Source organism: Micropterus salmoides, unplaced genomic scaffold, assembly GCF_014851395.1.
Source record: "Micropterus salmoides isolate LMB-PRFRI ecotype aquatic unplaced genomic scaffold, ASM1485139v1 Ms_hic_scaffold_2, whole genome shotgun sequence".
NCBI classification, from domain to species: domain Eukaryota; kingdom Metazoa; phylum Chordata; class Actinopteri; order Centrarchiformes; family Centrarchidae; genus Micropterus; species Micropterus salmoides.
The window spans coordinates 25521407-25538722 of record NW_024041150.1 but is presented as its reverse complement, the minus strand read 5'-3'; the positions used below and the strand labels follow the sequence as shown (position 1 = coordinate 25538722).

The following is a 17316-nucleotide window of genomic DNA, read 5'->3' as shown; positions in this document are numbered from 1 at the left end:
ACCACCACACCACCGAGTAGACCATCGCTTATCCTACACAGGGTCGCCGGGGGGCTGGAGCCAATCCCAGCTGACATTGGGCGCAAGGCGGGGTACACTCTGGACAGGTCGCCAGTCCATCGCAGGGCCACACATAGACAAACAACCACTCACGCTCACACCTAAGGACAATTTAGGGTCATCAATCAACCTAGTCCGCATGTCCCAATAAAACAGAAATTAAAAGCCCAGTCCCAATCAGATGTCTGTCCCTTTCACTGGCCTGCTGTGGCTACACGTTTTGACAAATGAAGGCAGGTCTCAATTAGAAGCCTGGTCTGGTTTTTATTAAAGTTCTTTGTATGTATAAAAACTCTTAAGCCCACCTGGTCACCTGCTTGAGCTACTTCTAAGCTGCTTAGATCGCACATACAAATGTTTAAACCTTTGTCAATATGGACATGCTACACATCGTTACAGCGGTTAGATTCACCACAATTCAATCGGTCAGTTCATTTAACAGAAACAACGAGCACCAAAGTATTATTCATTCAGATGGTAAAGGAATTAAAGGCCTGTCCCAAATATAGGCAGGGTGAGTTCAGTGATTTAAGCAAATAAAAGCCCGGGCTATTAATTCAAGTTTAACGGTACATTTGGCAACAACATTGCCACCTCAGTTAACAGTGAACAAATCTGATGTGAATAACCTAAGTTGTCCTGACAAGCAGTTAAATTCTAAACCTGACATCAGCTAGTGAGGGAATAGAAAGCTGAAAGTATGGAGGAAAGGAAATATTGGACTTTTCCTTTGTGCAAAATAAAGGGCAGTTGTGAGTCATTTATTGAGCTTCTTGATTAGTGAAATGTTCAAAATGGGTGACAGGGGAAATCATCTCATGTTGCAAATCAAAACTGAAGATATTGAATCATAACAACTGCAACAACTGGTGACGGCTGGCTGGTTGCAGGTTTACATCTATAAATCAAAAAGGATCAATATCACAAGGATCTGGACTACAATTTCATTGTTTTGTCAGTTTTCTCTGTCAAAACTATCCAGTAAGTATTTTGCCAGCACATGCACACTCCACCAAACATCTGTGCAGTCCACGCTTTATTCACGAGTCATCCTGGGGACACTAACAACAAAGGCCTGAAAAGCAACATAGAACAACACACAGACTGTCCCAGGTTTCACTGTGATTGGCTCATTTTTCAACACACAAAAAGCTATCACAATAAACTGTATAAATTGAGTTAATCACATAATGTTGGAGATGAACAAGCGAATAAGGATGCTAAGCTAACTCGTACATTGAAAGCAGGAGCAGACGCGCTCTTGTGTGTCTGTACTCACGCAGTGCGGACAGCTCCACTTGCCCTCAGGGGCTTTGTCAAGCTCGGGCTCAAGGCAGACAAGGTGGTAAGCTCGAGGACAGGTGTCACACAGGATGATCTCTCCACCCTGCTGACACACCTCGCAGTAGTCCTGATGGTCAGTCTCATAGCCGTCCCCTTCCTCTTCGCCTGGAACTGGAGGGTGCCAGACAACACGGGTAGAAAGACAGAATTGTCTGAGAATGTGTTTTTCTGTTTTTCATTCTAAATAAATCTGACTGAAAACGTATAAATTACACCAATTAACCTATCATAATATTGTATCAGTGTCTGAAATATGACAAGAACGTTCTGTTTTTTAGTTTAAAATCAGAGGAGTCTTAAGATAGATGTGGACATGCTAGACTCTATATCATGTATAATTATATACTCTACATATGGCAGGCAGGTTGTGCTCACTTTTCTTCTTCTTCTTGGCAGGCCGTCCTCGTTTGTTCTTCTTGACACGGCCCGAGCTGTCGGAGCGAACTGACGAGCTGTGAACGCTGGAGTCCTCCTGCTCGGAGTCGTCCTCATCCATATCCTCGCTCTGACAGAGAGCAAGGGAGAGTCAAGGAAGTGAGTGAAAGAAAGAAAGACAAAAGGCGGTAAACTGGTAACAGAAACAGGAAGATTTGTACTCACTGAACAACTCTTCTTCCTCTTGGCACCTATAGGCGCTAGTTTAATACGAATGGGAGCCATCTTTTTAGCCTTTGCTGCAGCCCTTTTCTTGTCTGAAACTCGAGGACTTTTACTACGCTTCTTATAGCCAGGGCCTGGACAGATATGCAACATTTAACACAAAAGAATGACAAAGTAGTGTGTATACTGTATTAGCAAAGGAGCAAAAGTATATAAGATGTTTGTGACACATGGTACACTTAGGCTACGTTCAGACTGCAGGCCAAAGTGACCCAAATCCGATTTTATTTGCTCAAATGTGACTCCGATCTGATCTTTTTATAACAGTGTGAACATGCCAAGTCTGATCTTTTCCAGTATGGATTTGGGCCACTTTCATATGTGGTCCAAATCCGAAAAAGATCTTTTTAAATGCGACCTGAGTCTGGACATTCAGGTCGGAATTGATGCGACTTTGACGTCACTCTAGCGCAGCTGTTGTCACAGTTCTGCTGTAGACGAAGCCGTGATGAACGAAAAAGCTCCACAAAAGCCATAATTAAACATGTGGCTCTATTTCTTCTCTACCTTGCTATCATCTGCTCACAGATTCCCCTTTCTTACCACCTGAAATCCACTGGACTGCGAGCTCTGAGTTACGCACATGCTGCTTGTCCGTGCGGACACAGTGGAGAGAGGGAGGAAGGGAGTCGGGCAGTTGCGTTGTACAGCGTCAGAAACCGTAATGAAAAGAACAGAAAGTTGTGAACACTTGTCATAATTTGGGAGAAATGTGACCGTGAGAGGACAGTGAAACACGGGAGTCTCCTCAGAAAATTGGGAGGTTAGTAAGTATGAGCTAACCGGAGCTCACCTCTGTTGCTCTGTTTACTGCTGCACGACAGCGTGCTGCGTGTGACGTAGTGTTATTCTTCTGCACATGGCTTTCAGGCCGTGGACAGTTCACACTGAAGTCTGATATGAGCCTTATTTAAGCAATATTTTGAACTGTCAAACAAAAAAATCGCAATTGAGCATTAAGGCCTGCAGTCTGAACATCTGGTATTAGCATGTAAAACACAATGTGAGCAAAAAACAGCTGTTTACGAGAAATCAGCATGTGTTAAGGATGATTACTGCTGTTATGTCATGTGCCTTTAAAACTGCACACCGTCCTGATGGTCTAGGGTCAGTGTTTACTGGAAACTATTTTCCCACATCCCAATAAAAGTCAAAACTGACAAAAGGTAAAGTGGTAGAGGGACAGGCAGGCAGGCGGCAGGTCTAAAGCCAACAACTGACCTTTTCCCTCTTTCGTCTTGGCCTTTCTGATCGGTGGCGGCTGCGGCTGGGGCTCAGGCGAGGCGGTCACTGCGGAGACCTGCTCGGCGACAGCAATCGCGGCAGCTGCAGCGGCTGCCGCGACAGCAGCGGCATTGCCCTTGAAGGGGTTGTTAGAGCTGAACTCCCTCCACTTGGCCCCCAGGATGGTCATCATCTTTGACATGGGGATCTTAGGATTCTTCTTGGCTATCATCGGCCTGGGGGCGAGAGGTCAGGGATCATTTAAAAATGCTTTGTTAACTAATAATGTTTTCATTCTAGCTGACTGTCATTTATATTTATATGAATGAGTCACACGAATGGTTTGTATATAAAATCTGTATTTGCAAAAGTGATTGACATAACTGTAGTCATTTGGTGAAAGAACTACAGGGAGTTCAGTTTGACACTACAGCTCAGTCTGACAGTGGAGTAGAAACAGCCATATAACTTCCCAACGTATACATGGAACAGACGTTATTCATTACTTCATGTTATAAGAGACGATGCAGGTATGAGTCAGCCACAGAGGCCGACGCTCAGGCTGCCACTGACACCCTGACAGCACTGCTGCCTGAAAAGCACAACTAGCTGCCATGATAAAGACACAGCTGCCAGAGGAAGACAGAGGGAGGTAATTGTACTTGTGCTCTTGTTTTTAACCCACGCCACATGGATCTGCGTTCATATGCTGCTGGTAGTTTCACCATGGACAGTTTTTATTGAATGGTGCTGCCAGCGCAGAGGGAGTCTGGTCCGTGTGACAAGGAGAGGCTCGAAACTTTACACAAAAAATAGCCATTATAATTGTTTTTCTGTGTACTGTAACAGTACATTTGCACTATTGTATTCTTACTTAAAATGTATAGAAACAGGTTCACTTGTATATAGATGTTGTATTTTGTTGTTAATAGTTTCTTTTTAAATCTATTTATACATGCATCTAATTTTTCACATACTTGTATGTCCATAACAGTTCTATGTTTATGTTTAACTATCTTTGTTCAGCTTTGTTGTCCTGTGTCTTGTTTTTAGCTATATGTCTTCCTGTACATTGAGAGCAACTGAAAACCAGAGTCAAATGTCCTCGTATAAAGCTGTTTATGATGCATTCAACAGGCAGAGCTTTAAAGTAGAACCGTGAATGAGCTGCCTCTCCAAACTGGGGTTGTTTTGTGAGTTGGTATTGACATTAATCTTACACCCAATGCACAGAAGAACATGTAGGAACCGTGGAGAAGGTTGTCTCATATGTCATTATGGACAGTTCTGTGGGACTACAGCGATTTCAACAGAGAGACTCATGTTTGCAGCTCAGTGACTTAGTCCTGTTCTGAGCGACAGCATGTTTCTCAATCAAATTATGAAAACTGTGAAAACCAGATAATGTGTGACATTTAAACTCCACATCCTGTTATCTAAAAAGTGGCACTTAAACACAAACATGCTCTTTTGAAAGTAAGAACGGGATGTGAGATTAAATACAACATTGCTTTAACTCCATCACCTTGCAAACAGCACTTGCTGCAAAACTCAACAACACTGTATATGTATGTGATGTTTGGAATTTCTTGATTTTCCCAACAGCCGCAGCCAGCAGTCCACATCAACACCGTGCGAAATATTGTACCTCATAAACTGGCTGAAGGCTTTGTAGTTGGTGAGTTCCCTGTAGTCCTCCTCTGTGAAGGTATGATCAACATCCTCCAGACCCCACTCCTTTGCCAGCTGTGCCGACGTCTTCTGCTCTATTGGTTGCTGGGGAGAAAGCACCAATCAGAACCGAAAGATAATGGATCAAAAAAGCGAGGATTTGTCTAAAATGACTTTGGTGCTTTACCTTTGTTGTTTCCTCCTGACTGCTGTCTCGGTCCCCGTCGTCTTTTTTCTTCTTCTTGGTTTTCTTCTCTTTCCTTTCTTTATGTTTCTTCTTTTTCTTTTTCTCTCCTGATCCATAGTCGCTGGCTACGCTGTCTGAGTTCTCACCGTAGTCTCTTTCTCTTTCTGAGTCTCTCTCTAAATCGCTGTCCTGGAGAGGAAAAAATAACGATGGTGACATAGTCAGGAAAGTAAAAGTAAAATCCAAAGCACGACAGCTTAACAAACTTACAATCTTCTTGCGTTTTTTTGCTTTGACGGGTTTCCCCTCTTTGTCTTTCTTCTTTGTGTCCTTCTTTTTCTTCGGCCGCCCTTTCTTCCTGCACGGGACCTCTCTGTCTGATATCTCTGCCTCTTCATCTACGAGGAAAAGCAGAGGAGAAACTGAAGAGTGAAACAACGACAGCTATCAGAATCAGATGAACAATAATCTCCTCAAACGCTTCCAAACACCGGCTAATCCCCACTGAACAAAAGCTGCATGATGGTGGCTTCAGCAACCTCTGACCTTTTCTGAATTGTAACACATGCTAAATTAGATACAGTTTGTCAGAAGGGCTGTAAGTAGATTTGACAGCTGGTGTTGGTGTTTTCATAGCACAGGGATAATTGGTTTATGGTGATGTAATAGTGTGACCGGCACCTTTGTAAACAAACTTTCACTGGTGTTTTTATTTTGGGTTATAAAACATCTATAAGTCCCCACGGATAAAAACAGAATTGAAACGTCTGACGTTATATTTTAAAAAACTTTTGACTTAAGGGAATACAGACTCTTGAAAACCTCCCTCTTATATTTTGAGACTTTCAGCCACAGTGCATCTAAAATACATGACTGGATCTCGGCTTTCAGGGACCAAATGATGTCAACATATCATCAGGCCATTTATTCCCCATAGTAACTGTGCAATATCACAACCACAGGGGAAGCAATTTAACCTGCAATCTGACCTGGCTTGGAGTAGAAAAAGGAGAAACGCATAAAGACAGAGAAACAGCAGCAGCCTCAGCTTCAAAAGGCAAAACGCAGCAAAGCATTAAAGCAGAACCAAAATATGGGCTGCGGTCCCCCCCGTGAAACCAGCCCGTTTGACAGGCTACATTTTGTCGGATTTTATTGTCTGACTGCCTTTGTTGGTGAGCGCTCCCATCAGCAGCAGCCCCAGCAGCCCCCCCCCGCCTGAACAGCGAACCCCGCTTCCCGTGCATCCTTGTAGCGCGCAGCCGCCGAAGACACGCCGTGGGCGGCGGCAGCACACACGCAGGGCTCGGTGATTCGGAGGCCGCCAGCGGGACGGTGCGGTCAACTGGAACGACTCTTCCTCTCCGCTGTACAGTTCCCACACCGGGACCCCGACCTCCGCTGCTAGAGGTCGTGGGGGGGGGGGTTAAGTCCTTATCGACAAGCCTGACACTAATGTATCTGTCTGGCACGGTATGGCGGCATGTCTGGAGTCGAGCTAATTAGGTCTAAAGACAATGCCTCCTGTAGGCTAATATTCATATAGAAAATTACACTTGTGTCCCCTTTACCTGGAGCAATCTCATATTTTCTCCCTTGACAGATATGCACTGTGACCTTTAAGTTTTTCTCTTACACATCTGCATTGCATCCAAACTAATTTATTACTAGTTATTACAGCCTATTCCTTTCATGAATAAACTGCAACCTCAAGGCTGCTGCACTGCCATTTTTTGACTTCTACTGTTGCAGTGTGGTTAACCAACCACCACTTTCTGCAACCTTTACTTTCACTGCAACCCCACGCAGCTCCACTGTCACAGAGACTTCCAGAATGTCATGTGCATTCAGTCAATCATCATTTTGACAAGATCAATAGGCCTACTGGATATTGCTGCTGAGAGGAGCAACTCCTGCAGCGAAAAAGTAAAAACACAATCTCCTCTGTTGCGTGACAATACTTGAATACAGATTTAATATAGATGTTATTCAGCTAATTGGTATGCTAAGCTACCAGGGGCAGCTAAACAGTCACACCTTTCTGGCCTGTGAGTGAGCTGCACGCAGCAGCTGTGTCCTATTTTGACCCGTCAGGGAGACAATGGTGTAGGGGGGCAAGTTTGCACCACGGTTTGACAATATCGCCCAGCTTTCATGTGTGCACAGCAAAAAACCCGCATCACCTCCTCCTGAGATGGGAATCAGATATATAGCCTCCGGCCAGGAGGAGTCCATGTTTTTGCCAGCCTTTCTTATCGTGAGCTTTCTTTACCCTTCAGGGCGACATTATCACCCTGCAGACCGAGCTCATTTACATGGCATGCGTGTCTAGGAGCTGTCAGAGCGGATTTAAGGGACAAACAAGCAGCAAGTTTTGATGGTGGAGAAAGTGAGCTTGCTACGAAAAGCAGCTGCGGCAAGTTAGTTTAAACTTTGTTTGGATGAGCTGGAGGTGGAGGGGAAGCAGAGTGGGAGAACATGAGCACATAACCCACAACAACAACAGCAACAACACAGAGACACATCTGGTCGGCGGTGTGTTTTTATTTTATCGTCTTGTTGCAAGCTGGAGAGGAGTTGTGTTTGTTTTCAAAGCGCGCTCTCTTGTCTTTTTTTACAGCCAGCTGCAAGTATGGCACCTACAGCAACATATCGGTGCACGCACAGGGGGATATATAGCGGTTTTAGGTGGTGAAACATGTGCCTCTTTATTTAAAAAAAATCTGGACAAGTATGTTTCTATTTTGTATGCGCGCGCACGAATCCTCGCTGGTCTCTACTGTACCGTACTGGACCTGGGGAAGCACAAATCTGGGTCGCAAACGGCGCCTTTCGGCTTACTTCCCACATGCCCTTTCTCCCAAATTCCACTCCTATATGAAGTTTTTTTGTTATTTCGTGCGCGCGCTCCCGACTTTGTCCGCCAGTTTTTCTTTACTGTACCTGGCGCGGCTGGTGTTGCAGTTTCCCGAAGCGCCGCCGGCGAGTTTATGTCGCTTGCGTTCTCGTCTAGGTCTCCGTCGTCGTCTTCTTCATCAAAATCTCCTCCCTCGGAATTAACCACCATGCCCTCGTCTTCCTCACAGGACCGGAGAGGAGAGGACATTATATCCCTGTCATTGGATCCGTCCTTGTATTCAAAAAAGCGTATTCTTGCCCGAATGTATGATATTTATTTAATATTCAAATCGGCACAGAAAAAAGTGGGGGGCGTTTTGAAATATTTTACACTAGGCAGAGCAACAAAGATGGCCGCCCTCTTATATTTATTTTTTAACAACCCCCCCAATAAGAAAAAATCCCCTTACATAAAAAATGGCTGACTATATTATTTCAGAACGCACCCCCCTCCTCCTTTCTCTATCTCTCCCCGGCTCGCTTTCTCCCTCTGCGCGCCCCCTCCCTCCTTAAAACGTACACATTGTTACAAGAAAAAAGGGGTGTGTGACTGCATGTAAGTTACATTGTTACTTGTTTGTTTTTTTTCTGTCTGCCCCCCCAACCCTCCTCTCTCTCCTCTCTCTCTCTCTCCAAGTCCGGATCAGTCACGAACCCGACTCACTCGCCTGGTGTCACTGTCACTTGCAAGATCACACGCAACAAACTCTCGCTTTCTGCATTGCAGAGCCCGACACAAATCTATCAAATATGGCCACCTTATATTCTCCCGAGCCCCCACCGTTGTATAAAAAAGTATTTTGGAGCAGCAGCAGGGTTGTGTGCGTGTGTGTGTGTGTGTGTGTGTGTGTGTGTGTGTGTGTGTGTGAGCTGGGGAGGGATTGAGAGAGGGGGGTTGGGAAAATCTGCCGCAGCCATGCCCAGACTTACATCAGATTGTATTGCTTAAAAATTAACTACTTGTGGTGGGGATGAAAACAATTCAGAATATGCAAACTAGATCCCCCCCTTTACAAACCACCATATTAAACAGCTCAGAGCGCACAATCCATCTCTAATGCAGAGGTTTAAAACAAACACTAGGTATTTTGAGAACACTTACTGTAAAAATCAGAGGCAGCAGGCTGTGTCAGCTGGATGGCAGTAAGGCCATGGGAATCTCTCCATCCCATCCAGCCCTCAGTGGCTGCTCCGGGCACTTTTGTTTTGACAAAAGGGATTTTGATTTGCCTTTCACATTCAAATCTCTCGACGAAACAGGGGGTCAGGCGGGAGAAACTGTGGCACAGCTGGAAATAGAATATGAAAAATGATCTGAGCCGGATTGAAACGTCTGCATAGTGATGAGCTTCTGGAGCATTTTACTCAAAAAGAGAGCCGCACGTAATGAAGTGTAGTCTAAGGGTTCATAAGGCCTTGAATTCAATTGCATTTAACTTTGCTTTATTGCATCCATACACTTAAAATTTACGCTGATTCATTTATTAGTAGTAAGAGACCTTTAGTCCCTTGAAACCCATGAATATCCAAGTAACTCTGGTCACAGGTGAGGATAAGCTGCGGTTCTTTTAAGTAAAGTGCTTTGTTTTGTTAACCCGCTCCTAGCAAACCAACTCATGAACGACTCTTTTGGTTCTGTATTGTTTAAATTTAATATTTTAATATTTATTTAATAAATATGAATCTTTAATTCATCATTTATTAAACATCCCAAAAGCTCTGTTTTAGGTATGCTGATCCTTAAGCTACATTATTTAAGAACCAAGCAAAGCATAGACTAAATTAATGAACAACCAAAAAAACTAATTCATGCTACATATGAAAACCAGAAAGAACAAGAATCTTTAAGTGTGAGTTGAGAGAGCAACAACCTAACTCGAATCTCTTTAAGAGTCGTTCAAAAAGAACCATTTGTTTGTGAATCTGTCATCACTGACTGTGAGATGCAGTTGAAACCTCAGGGAAAAAAGCTGGATCCACATAAGCACATATCTGGACATGTCACAGTAGGAAAAGCACAAATAATGCTAATAATAAATCTTAAAATGAATGAACTATGGGTGCATTTCATTAACCTGCTTCAGTTTCAGGATCCTGGTTTTTGCCTGCTGCACGTTCTGTGTCTTAATATTTAACATATTAATGCAGTTTTTTAGTGCTTTTACAAGATGGCACTACATTTTTAGTATTTAACTAAGACTAAACCAAAACTTAAATCTACAATTAACTAAACTGCTTTCTCATTAAATTTGTAGTTATTTAACAAATGTGCAAATTTGTAATTGTGCTGTGAGTGCGAGTGTCATCACTTTCATGGGAAGGCATGGTGACAGAAGGTGGGAATCTGGATCCGACGGCCGGGCCTGCCTTACTGCCACAACACAGCGTGAAGCATCCTTGTTAGGTTTTTATCCCCTCTCCATTCTGTCTGCGTGCGCTGCTCTGTAAGAGCGGCTTTAACACCAATAACTGGATATTGTGCAAACAAGAATTTCAATTACGCCTCGTCTGCTGTACACACTCCTCTCTCTGCTGCAACAGGTGCCTGAACTGCTCCTGCTCGGCTTCCCCCGTGCCCACAATTGAGGAAGAGAGGAATCTGTTAGTGCCTGATCCAACGAGCCACATCTGCCAAGAGAGACAGTGCAAAGCAAGACAGTTGGTGTCTTACCAGACTGGGCAGTTCTATATACCCTCACCCACAGCTCCCTTGTGTGTCTGCCATGACTCTGCATGTGTTTGACTATGTGTCTGCAAAAAAAAAGGGAAAAAAGGTGAAACTAGCCAGGGTTGTCTCATATGCCAGAGGCCCTGACACACTGCACTACTGTGCAGAGACTCTTCACCCCCCCCCCCCCCCCCCCACCCCCGTATCCGTTTGGCAGGCAGACATGTCGAGGATGAGAGGGAAAAGCGCCTCCCCTGGGTGCTGCGCTTTAGCTAACCCAGATTTTATGCAGTGTGACACACAGAGGATGGAAGACCCCGGCTACTGGGCTCCATTCAGAGCTGAGCTGTCTGAGCTGAGGCGACACGGAGAGAACACAATGATTAAAGAACATGAATGCAGTGCAGAAAACCTTAGCTTCACACATCCCAATAAAGTGTTTTAAGTGAAAGTGTGACACTTTTTTGCATGAGCCAGGTAATATGGTCAAATTATGGGTCTCTTGCCCTTTGAGACTCCATCCAAGCATTAGTATGGTGAGGATATTATAACTTTTCATGAACTGTTTCTTCTGGTACCAAGTGGGTAATGTACTATAAGGACAGTAGTGGTAATAAGCTGTTTATTTGGTCTGTAGAATTTGTTTTATGTTGTTGTGATGTGTTGTTTCTTCTGTACTGTTTAGTTGGGAGGATTTCCACTGTTTTCTCTAATTGTGAAATAATTTAGGACCATAATAATAAATACATGTAGTGTAGAGTAAAGGTATAGTAATTGCACCCCTCGCTGCATTGACGGATGCCAAATCATTTCCCACACCTGCAGTGAGAAATCAAGCGGCCACCTGATCTGTCTTATTTATTTAGTTTGCACATTAAGTGCTAAAATACGGAGAGTGCTTTAATACAGTAGTTCCCAACCTGAGAGTCGGGACACCCACTAAGTAACCCTAACCGCCCCACTGAGCGTAGATAAATCTACAGGGTCGTGAGATGATTAATAGAATAAGAATATTTTAATTTTTACTCAATACTTTAATCTCTTTAGGCTTAATCATAATTAAAGCAATGGGAAAATATTTTGGTCAAACTGGTCACTAAAAGCAGACATATACCTGTGACAAGGGTTCACAAGTAGACAACAGGCTTCGTAATAAGGGGTCAAGAGCCAAAAAAGGTTGCCTGCTTTAATGACAAAAAAAAGAGCAAACTTACGTTCTTTTGCATGCTTAGTGAGAGTCAGCAAAACAAAACAAAAAGATTCAATTCAGCATATACCACTCACCTCCAGCTGCAACATTGTGACGTCAAGGTATTAATTCACATCACACAGCAGTCTCCCCTCGTAACCATTAATCCCTCCTCAGAGCCTGAGGAAACAAGATGTTAAAGACACATGGGTAAATCACAAGTATTGCTAAAAACATATTCAATGAGTGACTCCTTTGACCATTCAACACTCACATTTTTGGTTTAAAGATCAAACCAATGGCTCAGATGACCTCAGAGTTGTTAGAAGAGCACCACATTAAAATTAAATCGCCTGTTTCACTTCATCATCTTTACATTCTTAAGACACGTGTTAACAGCGTAACACTTGTACTATATATTATTATATATATTATATATATTGGTCATTATTTGCCTGTTAAACTAATTGAGGATCCATTACAGGTCATAGCAGGTGGAGTTAAAGACACACTTAAACTACAGATACATTGTAGTTTGCAATAATTCATTTTATTGTTTACTGCATATTTTACTGCACATTTAAAATGGCATGTGTAGCCCTGTGCATCAAAAGCCACAGCAAAGAGTCTCTAACATGTGCAATCATTTATCTTCTGGCATCATGATGAGCAGCATCACTTCTAGCAACACAAAATTGCTCTATATTATTCTCTCAGCTAACACAAGGTTGTGAACAAACCCTTTAATTTTTTACAGTGACATTTGCATGCACACACCTATACACTGCAGATTAATTACTTATTAAGCAACTCAAAATAACAAAACACGTAGCAAATAGGGTTGGGCCGATAGATGATGCCATCGTCCATGAATGATGAAAAAAAAAAATCTATATTTTTCACATAATACCGCCGTGTTAAAGCAGGTTTTAATCACCACGGACATTATTAACATAAATTATAAATATGCTTCGCACTTTCCTCGGAATTCTCTTCTCCCCACACCCAGACACACAAGAGGCCTAAACGCTCTGGCTTGCCCCAGCTCTCTCTGTCCCGTAACCTTACACTAAACATAAACATTTTACAGTTTCTTTCTTCTGTTCATTATGCCTGCTCCAATGCACAGCCCGATTTCTGGAAGTAAATATTAATTGCAGGTGGGCGGGTACTGAAGACTGTAAAGGCCGGTGGCAGGAGGGTTTTGTCCTTAAGTAACCAGGTAACATCATGTAAATGAGTAAACTAGAAACTAGGAGCAAAAGTATGAGTGTGACAGCTGTGTGGCAAAATTAATACAACCCATCATGTCCAGCAGTATGTCCTTATATCCAAAATAAACAACTGAAACTGACACTGAAATAATAAATGTAGTTTCTACAAGTCAGTTTCCACGTTTTCCACATACCAGTAAAATAAATATATCATTCAGGAATATGTGTTAGCAACATTATGACCCTAATACACTAAGAATAAGACAGTTTTGGATATAAGAATACACTTGTGTAAGTTAGATGCATTGATAATATTCTAGCATCTTGAGAATAATTCAGGATATAATTAATGACAAGTGCTTATACAGTCTGTGGTATTATAGTAACTCTCTAAACAAAAAGGAACAGATAAAAAACAAAGGCATTTACCTAACACTTTAATCTCCAAGTGCTGGAAATTACAGCAGCACAGAAAAAAGACCAGAAAGCAAGACCTCCGGAAATAATGTGGGAGTGGCTTAAAACCAGAGGCCACACCTCTTCTAAGAACCTCGTCTCTGTGGCGCAATCGGTTAGCGCGTTCGGCTGTTAACCGAAAGGTTGGTGGTTCGAGCCCACCCAGGGACGCAGATTATTTATTTATTTATTTAAATTTGATGACTCCATTAATAAGGGTAATAGGGGTTAGAGATACCAGCAGTAATAGTAACTGGAGACAACGTGAGTAGCAGTATGTTCTTGTTAAATTTAAAATAACAATTGACACTTAATGTTAACGTTACACACCATTTATCTTCTACAACTCTAAATAAATGGTAACTTACTATAAATGGTTAATGTTAAGGTAACTTAAGTCAGCATAACGTTAGCTACCGCTACTTTAACCTACCTTGTTGAGGAAGCTGTGTTTTCTCTGAGGAGATTTGGTGAAAGTTTTCGTGTGTAACAAGTCAGCTAGCTCTGTCTTCTACAGTTAAGTTACCTGGTAGGAGAGAGAAGGAGGTAACGTTAGCCGACGTTTCTGCAGTTTCGTTTAGTCAAATAAACAAACTGGTTTACCGTTTACATTATGAACTAACCTTACATGTAATAACGTTAACTTACCTTACGCGTTAATATTACTATGAGTGAAAACAGCCACGTGGACCCAAATCACTCTGAATGGAAACAGGCAAACGTCTTCACAGTAATTAAAGTAACATTGTACCAGTGCTACCGGAGACGTCTGACCAGTAACAAACGCTAATCATACAGCTACAGTAGCGTTACATGAGCATGTGTTTATGTGCTGCACTGTCACAGTGTGTTGTTCAATGCATGTTCACATTGAGTGTTGTGGGTTTGCTTACATTACCTACTGCTTTACTGTAAATACTAAGTTACTTTGCTAAAGACATACATACACAAAGTACCAAGCCAAGGTAAGAATGATAACTGTTAATGGTTGCAGATATATCCATATCATTACTGTAGGCTATCTGAATGCAACAGCACATGTTGTCAGTGTAGTTTGTTTAACTAACATTATTTTTATATTACTGTACTCATATGTATGCACTTGTTCAGCACACCATGTTTTAGCTGGTAGAATAAATAGTTTTGGAGGGAGCTAAACCATGCAGCACTGCATAAAGTTAACAAACACTGATCAAAAAGAAAAATCAAAGCTCAATACGTTGCATTTTTCGACAATTTTTGCAATAGTGTTGTGAGTTTGGTTTTATGTCCAGTGCTTTAAGAGCTTGTTTAAAAAGTTTACAAAGGGGCTGTATTGTTGTTGTACAGGTCTGTGGCCAGTAGGTGGTAGAACAAGACAGATGTGATAATATCATAGAGTGCATGCACATCGTAGCTGCACTCCTACTTAAGTAACTATAAATATATTTGAAATTTATTAAACTTTGTTGGATTGTCCATGAGATATTAAAATCAGAAATCCTAAAAAAAAATGTTGACAACTTCTACCTTTTCTCCTTTTACTAACCTCTCAAGACAGGCATGAGTGAAATAGCTGCAAAATTTTTTTCTACAAACAATAAATCTACAAACACTTAATGTGTAAAACATGTTTAGTCTTAAACCTCACTGTTGTCCAATTCCAGGCCTGGCCAGGGCCTGGAATTGGCTCTTGTCAGAGTTGTTCATATCCTTCCGCTTGCCCATTTTTCATCAGAATCAGAAGGAGCTTTATTGCCAAGTAGTGTTTTACACATATGAGGAATTTGCTGTGGTGATAAGGTGCTACACGTAGACAAACATACAGTCAACATAAATAAATAAATGTGGAAATATATAAATATGGAATTGAAGAACAACATTGCAGATATATACATGTGCATTATTCTGGGTCTGTGCTGTGCAGTAACGTAGTAACGTAACGGAAGAGAATATTGTGTACATATAAATATATAAACTGACAACATAAAAATATACAACAACAAAGATCAACAATCAACAACAAATATGTGCTATTTGCCATGTCTGAGCCCGACACGAGATGAAACGGTATTTACATGTGCAGGTGACATTTGTATCGTTTGCAAGGGGGGAGTGTCAGTGGGGGACCCGGGCCTTGTTGATGAGGCTAGTTGCAGATGGGAAGAAACTGTTTTTGTAGCGAGAGGTTTTGGTCCTGATGGACCGCAGCCTCCTGTCAGAGGGGAGAGTCTGAAACAGTTTGTGTCCGGGGTGGGAGGAGTCAGCTGCAATCTTTCCTGCTCGCCTCAGAGTCCTCGAGGAGTACAGGTCCAGAAGAGAAGGAAGATTGCAGCCAATCACCTTTCTCTGCAGAGCGAATGATGCGCTGCAGCCTGCCCTTGTCCCCGGCAGTGGCAGCAGCGTACCAGATGGTGATGGAGGAGGTGAGGATGGACTCAATGATGGCGGTGTAGAAGTGCACCATCACTGTCTTTGGCAGGCTGAACTTCTTCAGCTGCCGCAGGAAGTACATCCTCTGCTGGGCCTTCTTGGTGAGGGAGGTGTTCAGCTCCCTCTTGAGGTCCTGGGAGATGATGGTGCCCAGGAAGCGGAAGGAGTCCACAGTGGTGACCGGGGAGTCACACAGGATGATGGGGGAGGGTGGGGCTGGGCTCTTTCTGAAGTCCACGACCATCTCCACGGTCTTCAGAGCGTTGAGCTCCAGACTGTTCTGGCTGCACCAGGTCACCAGATGGGCGATCTCCCACCTGTAGGCGGACTCGTCCCCACCTGAGATGAGCCCAATGAGGGTGGTGTCGTCCACAAACTGCTTCTAACACATCAACTTTGAGGACAAATGTTCACATGCTGCCTAATATATCCCAACCACTGACAGGTACCATGATAACATGATAATCAGTGTTATTCACTTCACCGGTCAGTGGTCATAATGTTATGGCTAATTGGTGTAGTGCCTTTGTATACTACTGAAAAGACTTAAATAAAAAACAGAATTAAGTTCTACAATTATAAATGTCATTGTCATAATGAATAAATATATAGATCGTTCAGGAAGTAGTGTTATCAACATTGTTGCACTAATACATGAAGAAAAGAGAAGTTTTTGTTATAAGAATATGATTGGAAGAACAGGAGAAACCTCATTGTTGACCAGCTGTATGCTACCCTTATAACAGACTCCCTCTGTCTTTCTTGTCTTGAATTATATGTGCATTGTTAGTATTAAGTATGTAGATGCATTGATCATATATAGTATCTTAAGAATAATTCAGGCTATAATTAATGGTAAGTGCTACTTAATGCAATGTAAACTCAGACAAAATCAGCCATGACATGTCCCTAGAGTCCCCAGAGTCCTGAGTGTAAATGACACAGGACATACTTAACAAATGCTTAAAATGACTGCTGATAACTACACTGTAGCCTGTAGTAATCTATTGATTACTTGCATATGAATGCTCAATTTAAAAGGCCATGACTAAAGTTTCTACCTTGTATCCAGACTGACTTCTACAATTAAAATGCAAATGAGGTGGGTGTGGCTTATAACGAGAGGCCACACCCCCTAAGAGGAGGCCAGTTCAAGGAAAGGTTGGTGGTTCAAGGAAAGACAAGTACGCCGGGTTTTGTGCTTATGTGTAAGCAGGTAACTTTGCATAAATAATTCAACTACTTTCCATGATCAGGATTAAAGGTCAGAGAAACCAAGTGCTTAAGTATCACTGGCAAAATGAATAGGGCACATCATCAGTAACATGTCCTT

At 42.5% G+C, this 17316-nt stretch overlaps 1 protein-coding gene and 1 non-coding gene across 6 annotated transcripts in view; one reads left to right on the top strand and one right to left on the bottom strand.

The window, feature by feature from the left end:
* Positions 1 to 14349, bottom strand: part of chd3 (chromodomain helicase DNA binding protein 3) — a 55323-nt gene extending 40974 nt beyond the window's left edge. Inside the window, exons 1-11 of one of the 5 annotated variants that reach the window (XM_038730828.1) lie at positions 14220 to 14336; positions 14005 to 14097; positions 11997 to 12081; positions 9147 to 9333; positions 5417 to 5544; positions 5147 to 5335; positions 4937 to 5064; positions 3286 to 3524; positions 2005 to 2138; positions 1780 to 1909; positions 1340 to 1515 (exon numbers count right to left, since the gene is read on the bottom strand). In XM_038730828.1, coding sequence (XP_038586756.1) covers positions 1340 to 1515; positions 1780 to 1909; positions 2005 to 2138; positions 3286 to 3524; positions 4937 to 5064; positions 5147 to 5335; positions 5417 to 5544; positions 9147 to 9333; positions 11997 to 12011 — 1326 coding nt within the window. In that variant the 5' untranslated portion in view covers positions 12012 to 12081; positions 14005 to 14097; positions 14220 to 14336. Of the gene's footprint in view, positions 1 to 1339; positions 1516 to 1779; positions 1910 to 2004; positions 2139 to 3285; positions 3525 to 4936; positions 5065 to 5146; positions 5336 to 5416; positions 5545 to 8089; positions 8751 to 9146; positions 9334 to 11996; positions 12082 to 14004; positions 14098 to 14219 lie in introns of those variants that run through there. The other 4 variants (XM_038730825.1, XM_038730830.1, XM_038730826.1 and 1 more) reach the window with 4 other exon arrangements.
* trnan-guu lies at positions 13669 to 13742 on the top strand. Its single transcript has one exon. It is a non-coding gene; the product is annotated as a tRNA-Asn (tRNA).
* Positions 14350 to 17316: the final 2967 nt, after the last annotated feature.